Raw genomic sequence first — 9,892 nt, 5'->3', positions numbered from 1 at the left:
ATACTGTTTCCTACCGGCTGCAGCCGTGTTTCCTGAGGCCTTGCTTACCAAAGCCCAGTCTCTGAAACTGATATAGAACATCTGGTAGTCTAGGTATTGTGCTTTCTCTTGAGGTGCAGTGCATTTAAAACATGTATTATTCCTCTTGCTTGATTCATGATGTGAAATGCAACAGTAGTAGTTTGGACAACGACATTGGATGTAGCAAGGAATAGAATATTAAACAGCAAGCATAAATGACACATGAATGAACTCAACTGAAACTGTTCTGACAATTTACTAAACAATAGACTACTGCTCTTAGACACTTCCCTATTGATGTTTTTGAATACCGTTGCAAAATAGAATAATTTAACTGGCGTGGCCATTGTAATGCTTGTCTAATGTGTCAAAGAAAACATATTTGAAAGGCTAACAAGCGCTCAAGGTAATTTTAAACTGCACAGAAAATACCTGCCATAGGTTATTTGTCCACTAAATGAAACTAAACAAAACAATTATTCAAATGTACACACACACACACGTAAAGTACGTACATGCTCACATAAATTACTTGATGCATAAGAGTTGCTGCTTTACTTACACGGTATCTATACAGTTTGTGGTTATTGGAAGTTATTGCACTGTCAGAATGTGATACCTGATATGATGATAATTGTTTGGGTCAGGTTTTGTGCAGTCTCTGCTTGTTTGTTCTGTTGTCATTCTGAAGAAATCAGTCTTGCGATTACTGGCTGGAGACTTGGGATCCAGAGGCTTTCAGAGCTAGCTAATCTGGGTGCCAGAGGAATTGCTTTGCCATCTAGTGAATGGTGGGCTCTCTTTGATAACAATCAGATTTTGCCCTTCTGTAATCGAACAGCAGAATTATCATATGCAGCACTTTTCTTTTGCTGTGTTCAACTAATGTATATATTCATGACCTGAGACTTTAGGTCACAAGATGAGCCCACTGTTTGACTTTAAATTTCAAACACCACCTCGACACAATTTCGTTTCTTACCACAACATTCAATCCACAACTCATTAAGTGCTACTATAGTAACAACATGAGTATAACAGACCCAATGACCAACCTTGGCATTCATAGATTACAGACTCATATTCAGAGTTTATATTGATTAGAGGATACTGCACTGTTAGGTAATCGGCTTATAGGACAGAGCTTATGCTGATAATTCTGCAATTAACTGCTGTGCTGAGAGATCATTAGCTGTGCTTTGTTGCACATATGCATTCATGATGCAGACTGTTAATGTGCACACGTTTAGTTTGAGAGGATTAGGTTCAGAAGGGCCCTCTTTGAAGGTGGCTGCACGGGCAGCTAATTTGAGATTGAATAGGCTACTGGAGGTCTAAAGTAGAGCATGTCTGCTTGGCTGCCTTAAAATATAGTTTGCTGTCTCATTCTGTGTCTTGCGTTCTGTTTCTTCTTGTCTCTTTTTCCTTGTTTTTCATTCTCTCTTCATCTTCGTCTGTGTCTCTCTATACCATACACACACACACAACACACACACACACACACACACACACACACACACACACACACACACACACACACACACACACACACACACACACACACACACACACACCAGACTGTCTCCCTTACTCAATGAGCAGGATGCTAATTCTGACCTGCCTCTTAAAGGGAATGAGGCCTCCACTCCTACAATATTTAATCTGCCTTTACAGAGGCAGCTCCTTTTAAAGATCTTCACAACAAAAATGTCCCCTACTTTTCCAATTCTTTACCTCCTTCCCATCCCCCAGCACCTTGGCCACCACACCACTGTATGTAATTACCCTCTTATTATCAACCCACCACAACCCACCACATAGCCCGAAGTCTCTTAAAGCAGATGCCTTTCCAAGCCACTGAAAAGCGGGAACCGTTGAGTGCAGGGCCACTCTCCCCCACAGGCCGTCGATTAGGATCCACACGGATGGTGCGAGTGTGCGCATTAAGCCCCCCACATCCTGGGTCTCCTGAGCATGTTATATAAGCACCGACTCTCTGCCTGCTCCAAAAAAGCCTCCTGTTGTGTTCAAAGGCAAAACATGGGCAGTCAGGCACGCTGTGAGACAGCAGGAGCATACTGTGCCTTCAGCAGGGGTGGATGTGCCAAGTGAACACGAGTGGCTAATAACTTACAATAGATGGGCATTTGAGACATGCAGCATACTGTTGCCTACATTCAACCGAGATGAGCTGAGGTCAAGGCCCCCGGGTCGTCACTGGCATCAGTTATTGTGAGTGATGTTGTCATGACGAGGACTGCAACCTAACGCAACCTAACATGACCATTGGAGGGAAGGAAGGGAGCAAACATAAGGATCACTCAGCAGTTGACCTTTAGGCTAGGGGTGCCTAACGACCTGTCATAGATAGATGTCGAGATGGCACAGTGGGCATGTTTGGGGTGATGGTGCTAATACTGATTTCACTCAATTTCAATGCTCTGAGACACATCAAGGTCCTCACAGCTAACATCCATGCACTTTACTTTGTTTGAATCTCATCCAACTCAAGCATAATTGCTGACAGTACAATATGTCTAGCTTTGATAATAGGCTATCTGAAATCCTGCAAATCTTTGCAATAGCAAATCAATTGGCTAGTTAGAACAGCACAGATGAGTAATATGACATATCTGCCTTTTAGGACACTGTTACATGAAACATACCAATGCATGTCTTGGAAAAATTATTTTATGTTTCTTCTCCTGATATCACATACACGGTAAGCTAACAGGAACATCAAGTTGACATAACGAGTAGAAACGTGAGCCTTCTTCTGGTCTGGGAACACGGAAGGGAGGATTTTCAGATGGTTATTAATACACGTAGCAGACATATTCTCCAGAGTGTTTTTTGTGGGAGGGTAATATGGGTCAAACGTGCCGAGTGCACGTGAGGCAGAATGTTTCTTCCCATCCAACGGACAGAGCAGAAAGAAGGAGGGATGATAAATCATCTGTGTTTCTGAGTTGGCCTGTGGTCTTTTTTGAAACGAGTTTAGTCATCAGCATGGAGTCCAAACTGAATGTTAAATCATACATTTTCAGACATACACAAATGTTTCACGTGCTCTCAGCAAAATATGCTTTAAAAACACCAACATAATTAAAGGCTTGACTTTTTTCTGTTGTTTTTATTCTTGCATGGGCTAGGTAAAATAATGTATTGACAATTGACAAACATGTCCTGAGTAATAACCATGAAGGAAATGTTTATAGAGGAACCAGACAAAAACAATGCTATGAGGAAGACCAGTGTTCACTGAACTGTGAGTCAGAAACCAGAGAAAGTTTTATAAATATTTATGTCAAGATGACAAAGACAGAAATGAAAATCACAGAGGGGAGAAATCCGATGTAATGAAGGGAAAAATGAAAAAAACAGTAACTAAGACAGAGAAAAACATTTGATTCTTGTAGACGCCAGACCAAAAACCCTTGTCTTCCTGAAACCACTGTTAAGTGGTTCCAAAGATATCTTTCTGTTTTTGTTGTTTTTCACAAGCAGAAATTCTAAATATGAAGATAAGGAACCCTAATAAAAGCCAGAGAAGAGCACACTATAATGGTTATAATATCTAGTCTCCAAAGCCAATCAGTATGTGAAGGCACTTATCATGTTTTCAACATTACTGATTGTGCCCTGGTATCATGAAGATGTACTTTGGGGTCTGGTTACAGGATTCCTGACAGAGCTCTCTCCCAAATTCCAGACTTGCTTGTTGATTGACTTTGACTTAAGGTCCTGAAATTACATCCAGATTTGGTCAAATAGTTGCCTTGATGTCCAAATGAAGGGCAGTTAATGGACCTGAAACTATGCGCTGCACTATATCCATCCCCATCAGCTTCTCTATTAGATTTAGGGAGAGGAGAGAAAGGGACTTCCAGTCCTACCATGGAGCAGATTGGCATTCTTGTGATTTCTGTGGGGACCTCCATTTAAGTCTGGATATTTGTTGTGGGAGGCAGGCACGTACTGTTTGTTACCTTTAATAACCTCATAGTGCCTAGAACCCTGTATCTGTGGAATACAAATTTAAATGCTAATCCACCAGGCTTGAATGTAATGCATTTTAAACATTTCCTTTATTCATTTTTTACCACAAATAATCCACATTTTGATGAAGTGAAATGCCTTTGGTTTCACAGATCTCACGCTTTGGTTCCCTCACGACTAGGAGTTGCAGGGCTGGAGTTGCTTCATCCTCTGCCTCTCCAGATGGCATCCATTTGAACAGTCACAAAGCTCAGATCACAGCCACCAACTCTAAACACAAGAACAAACAACACAGTGCAGGAAGGTCAGGGGACCAGGGATGTCAGTATATAATCAAACTTCCTCTTTTCAAAAGATATGTTCATAAGTAGGTTTTACTCAGTTGATAAAGCTGTTCAAATAAATATGGTCCTCAGACCTAAACCTAGTTGTAATTGTAAATATTTAAAGGCATTACTAAACAGATAGTAAACCTGCCACAACTGGTTTAACGAGAGTGAAATGTGAACACTTCTTTTGATAGAGCCTTGATATGAGACCTTTGTTTGTGTGTGCATGGGAGCTGGCGTGTCATACTCATGTATGCGAGCTCTGTGTATGTTTTCTTCCTCTGACGAGCTGGCAAGTGATGGAGCCGCCGTCTCGGTCCAGGAACGCCCAAGTGCACAAAGGCCCTCTTTCACAGGCACCCGCTGCTGGTGTCCCACACCCACACCGTCAGGATGACACCCAGACACATCCAGAGCAAAGCCTGGAATCATTCTGGAATGCTCTGTACTTACATAGCAGTAAAACAAACCGAAAACCTCAAAAGAGAGGGGGGAAAAAATGACAGAATAGAAACCCAGCAACAGCACTTCTGCCCAGAATCTGTCTCTCCTGCTGTCTTACCCAAACTGCCTTTCACACGCAGAGCCTCTCCATCCCGGCAATCCTTCAGTGTTTTCCATTCCTCTCAAGCCAGGATCTGCATGAATCTCCTTGAATATGATTTAGGAAAACACCCCACAGTTTATACGAGGATGATTCTTTGTCCTTAAAACAATATTTAACAGATCCAGCTAGCCATGGAGCTCAAGGGCCATTTGTTGGAGCTGGGTCTGATGCCAGGGTAGCTCTCAGAGGGAGATGTAAATGCGCAGCAGTCTGTGTTCTCCAGCCAAGGGGGTAGCAGGTTACAACAATATGAAATAAAGAGTCAGACCCTGGGATATGCACACTGATTCATCTCATTGCACACACGACTACGTTACATGTTCCCAGGGTCAAAGGTCACTGACATTACACTGCTGTTTGAAGTCTGAAAAGAAATATGGAGTTGGACAGGAAACCTCATGGCAAGTCTGCTGTTTCGATGAGCGATTCAACTCATAATATTACATCATCCTCCAGAGGAAGCAAATTAATTTCATTTTTCCTCATTAAAATATGCCATAATCCAACAAGAGGCCTGTTACATAATCTACTTTTTAGTTATTGGAAGTCAGTCCTCTGAATAATGTATCAAGAAATCGGAAACTTGGTCCTTCTTCTCCTTGTCCAATCAAAAGCCAGCGTGAAGAGGCAGTCAAACCTTGTGGAAGGCTCATCATTATTTAGCACCTACTCTAACCCTAGGTATAATGGTCATTTGATACCTTTCTTATCAGAGATCACTCTAGCTCATGCTTACTAGAATCTAATACCTGATTTAATGAGGGCTCAATTAGCTAAATCCTTCAAAAACAATGTTAGATTGTTGAATAAAATATGACACTAAACCAACTTATGACAGTGACCTGAGTTTTTAGATGCTCGTTCCATTTCTCACCTGATGGGGACATACCCGATGAAAACACCAATGCTGTTACATGATATTTTAGACAATACTTCAGAAGGGCATACATTTAAAATAGAATTGGACTACTGTTCATTCGACTGCTCTTGTTCTGAATATTTATTTTGATTGACCAGCGCCACCTACAGATAACATAGAGAATTGCAGCCAATTAAAAGGAACAATAAGGGCTTTACTTTTTGCTTTAAAAGTACAGTTTAATTCATGTAACAACAGTGTACAAACGTCAGTAGAGGGCACAAAAGGCAACGTGTAAGTGTTTATATTCTCTGAAGAAACAAACACAATAGTGTTTCATACTGAACATTACAGAAGTTTCTGATATCACAGTTTAATGAGTTCAATCAATATCAATCAACTTTTAACAGACAGAAGCAGTTAGACTTTGAAATGAAGTGGAGTGAAAAAGCAGCAGTTGGTCTCTATACTGTGACAGGTAAAATTATAAAAATAACATTCTATGAGACATTTTCAAAACAAAGGATTTTCACTGTCCAAATAGTTTTCTTTAACAGCCCTTTGATAGTTTTTTCATGTCTTACTCTCAATACAAGTGAAAATCATTTAGGATTATTATTGAAAACTAGCATTGTCAACTGGAACACTTTCTTTTTCAATATTATTGCATAATTCATCTGTTTATATTTTATAAATCATATCACGATCCCATCGGTCGCAAAACTATTCCTCATTCTGTGTCTTCTTGAGTCCCTCTGGTCTGCTTCTAACAGCAGCGGCGCTCTTAACTTTGGGTGTTTTTGTGGCCTTTGCTGGCTTCTCCATCTTAACAACCTGCTCATTCTTCTTTGCTGCCATCTCTTCCTTCTTCTCCTCCTTCTTTACTGTTACCCGTTCCTCCATGGGTGTGGTCTCCTCACCCTGGGATGTCTCGGGCATTTCCCCCTTCACCTTCCTCAGCTTGTGCTTGCCCTTGATGGGAGCGGAGAAGGTGAGCGAGCCCTTGAGGAACTCCAGAGGGAAGATGCCCACATCCCCGTCAAAGCGGTTCTTGGCCACCTGGAGGGACCTGCGACCAGGACACGTGACCAGCTTCTTCTCCTGCAGGATGAGAACATTGTCTGCCTCCTGGCTGGCCTAGAAATGGGATTGGGACCACGTTAATATGACATTCAATGATTAAAGCATTTTTCCCCTGACGCTGTCTTTCACTAAAATTGCAAATGTAACCCCTCCACCTACCTTAGCAGTACCAAAGATGGATGCTGTCTGTAGTTCTCGGTCATCCTCTTCTTTTCTGGGGTGGATGATCAAAGTCACATGACAGCTACTATTGGTAGCAAACCTCCTGAAAGCTCCAATGATGTGGTCTTGCACAGCAAACCTGTGTAAGAGACAATATGACATATTGACCATACTGCCATATAGAGGGGATATCAGGTTTTAAAATATGTAGTCTACATATTCATGTAATCAGTGATGTCGGTTCTCACTTGTCCACATTGAGGTTCTCCTGTCCCATCATAAACTGCAAGTTGTCGATGATCACATGGTTGATATCGTACAAGTAGACAGCATGTTGCATTGTGTCCAGCACAGCCCTTTATAAAAGTATTGGCATAAAATATTTGTATTTTTGTATTTGACCCACTTAATCTTTACAGCACCTATCCATCAACAGAAGGTATAAGAACAGTCTTGAGACTCACTTGATGTTCTGCTGTCCATGGAAAGTCATGAAGTAGAGAGGCAGTTCTTCAAACTTGTCAGCCCAGTAGTCATACTGGTCCAAGTTCTCCTCCAGCCTCTGCATAGCAAACTGAGTGAGCATGATCTTGGCCAGGCGGACATTGTTAATCTCAAAGCTTCCCCACAGCGTGTTGACACCTTGCATACACAGATCCAGAGCAAACTCGCTGATAAAGGTGGTCTTTCCACTACCGGTGGGCCCTGAAGGGGAGACATTTACATGGAAAATACACATTATAAAGTGCAGATAAGCCACAAACATACACAATGCATTTCCACAAAGACCAACACTACACATTTCAATGAGCCAGTTTAGAAACGTACCTGTGAAGACTGTCAGCTCGCCCTTGCGATGGCCTTTCAGAATCCTATTGAGCTCTTGGAACCTTGTCCATTTCACTCCAGCCACCTGCTCTGTGTTCATCAACTCACCGAAGACATCCTCTCTAAGCTGCCTGAATGACACAATTGACTTGTGAGCAGCGGGAATGGAGGCCTTGATGATGCGGGCCAGATTCTTCCCCTGGACCAGAGCCTCCACAGGACAGGGCTGAAACTCCCCTGGACGTACCAGCGAGCAGCGCTTCAGACCCAGCTTACGAGAGAAGATCTTGGAGGCCTCCCAGGAGCGCATGTCCCCTCCCAGCCAAAGAGTCACCTTTTTGAACTGCTCTAGGTAGGGAAGTAGAACAGGTGGGAGGCAGCTGACTCCCCGGGGCAGGGCAATGCATGGGAGGCCTGTGGCCTGGCTCACAGCCAAGGTGTCCACCTCATGGCCTGTTACCACAACTTCTGTGTCCTTACGTCCCACAAGAGGAAGGCCAAAAAGATTGTGGTAGGACCCCGCCTTGGGCACTGTGGCCTCGGTGTAAGCCACATTCCCACTCTCTGTGCTCTGGGCTGACATCAACTTCACACCCCTCAGGCTTGAATCTGGGCCCCAGAACCAGGGAAACACCAGGCTCTTGGTGGGCTTAAAAAGCCTCACCCCAAACCTCTTGAGCGTGGCGTTGGAGATCTTGCTGATCTGAAACATGGTTTTGATCAGCTGAGCCTCTTCCTCCGGGACGTCAGAGAAGGGGATGGAGCTGGACCATATCCTCTGCACTTCCTTCAGCTCCATCTCCCTCTCCTCCTGCTCCTCCACGCTCTCAGGGTACCCCAGCAGCACATGGGGGCTGAGCGAAGTCTGGCCTTCCTTCTGCATCACCTCCAAACAGTCCTGCAGGTCCTCCCAGCTGCCCTCTACCAAGGTGTCCTTGCAAAGGAACTGGCCTGTGGTCTTGTCTATGAACATGTTGCAATTGTCTTTCCCTGAACCCGCAGGGGAACTTGTACTTAAATCCATGAAAATGCTCTGGGCATGCAAGCAACTGTAGCCATCATGGAACGGAATGTCTTTGGAGCGCAGATACTGTTTGATATCTGTGACTGTGACGGGATTGACAGGGAAATCTATGGTGAACTTGGCGTCTTTTTTGTAGCCTCGGATAAGACCAAGTGTAGGTGTTGCCCCCCATAGTTGTCCCCGAGGATATGAAGTGGGAAGAGCAAACCTTGAGGTGTGTCTCTTTGCTAGATGTCTCACAATCGAGGAGGAGAGACACCCATGGTGAGGAAATCTTGAAAAGCTGTAAGCTGCCACCTGCAAGAAACAGGTGGTGCCTTTCACGAACCACCTCCTCCACATGTGTCCCCAATTCAAGACATCGAACCTGCAATTAATACCAATTATAGTAGCAACAGAAAATGAGCAATATATCTAGAAATAAAAAGACAGTGTGCACATATTCCTTACCCAGAGCAAGATTAGACAGAGCACTCATTTAAAATATAATGTAACGTAAATCTATTCTAGCTAGCTGACTCTAAAATAGTCGACAGCTAGCTAGCTAGCAAGCAAGCCAAGGGGCACTGTGACCTACCCTAATCTGAGTACAGCAGAAAGAAGAAAAACTATTCATAAACAAGTACGTGTCCGTTAACTGACCCCTGTACAAACGTTTATGCAGACAAACATTAGACAAAGTAAACTAAATATGAATCTCATGCATCTTTGTTTACTGACCTGTAAATGTACTAGTATGCCCCCCATGCGTTCAGTAACGCTACTATAACAAATCCCATGCCTCGCGTTGTTGCTGTGACGTCATCTTCGCGCCAATGTCATTTTCCGCTTAGGGTTTCTGGGAGTTGTATTTTAACCGGCGAAGTTGTCGGCGAGGAAAGTATTCACAAATATAATAACATTTTATTTTCTAATCATGTTACATTTCCTCATTGGCGTGAAACGTGGTTGCTGAAGAGTATTTCAGGTTAAAGGAGAAC

At 43.1% G+C, this 9,892-nt stretch overlaps 1 protein-coding gene across 1 annotated transcript; it reads right to left on the bottom strand.

Moving 5' to 3' along the window:
• Positions 1-5,982: 5,982 nt before the first annotated feature.
• twnk (twinkle mtDNA helicase) lies at positions 5,983-9,254 on the bottom strand. Its single transcript, XM_067244733.1, has 5 exons — positions 7,889-9,254; positions 7,525-7,765; positions 7,309-7,416; positions 7,058-7,199; positions 5,983-6,952 (listed from the first exon to the last, which is right to left on the bottom strand). Exons 1-5 carry the CDS (start codon positions 9,252-9,254, stop codon positions 6,539-6,541), a joined length of 2,271 nt encoding a protein of 756 aa, XP_067100834.1. The 3' UTR covers positions 5,983-6,538.
• Between the last annotated feature and the right edge of the window lie 638 nt (positions 9,255-9,892).

Source organism: Osmerus mordax, chromosome 10 (assembly GCF_038355195.1).
Source record: "Osmerus mordax isolate fOsmMor3 chromosome 10, fOsmMor3.pri, whole genome shotgun sequence".
NCBI lineage: Eukaryota > Metazoa > Chordata > Actinopteri > Osmeriformes > Osmeridae > Osmerus > Osmerus mordax.
Note: the sequence above shows the minus strand (reverse complement) of the source record. Positions and strands in the feature narration are given on the sequence as shown.

Excerpts from the sequence above, each read along its gene's own strand:
- twnk (XM_067244733.1), bottom strand. The coding sequence starts at position 9,254 with ATGTGGAGGAGGTGGTTCGTGAAAGGCACCACCTGTTTCTTGCAGGTG. Across the intron at positions 7,417-7,524 it reads CATGGACAGCAGAACATCAA|GGCTGTGCTGGACACAATGC; the intron begins GTGAGTCTCAAG and ends ACTTTTATAAAG. Across the intron at positions 6,953-7,057 it reads CCATCTTTGGTACTGCTAAG|GCCAGCCAGGAGGCAGACAA; the intron begins GTAGGTGGAGGG and ends TCCCATTTCTAG.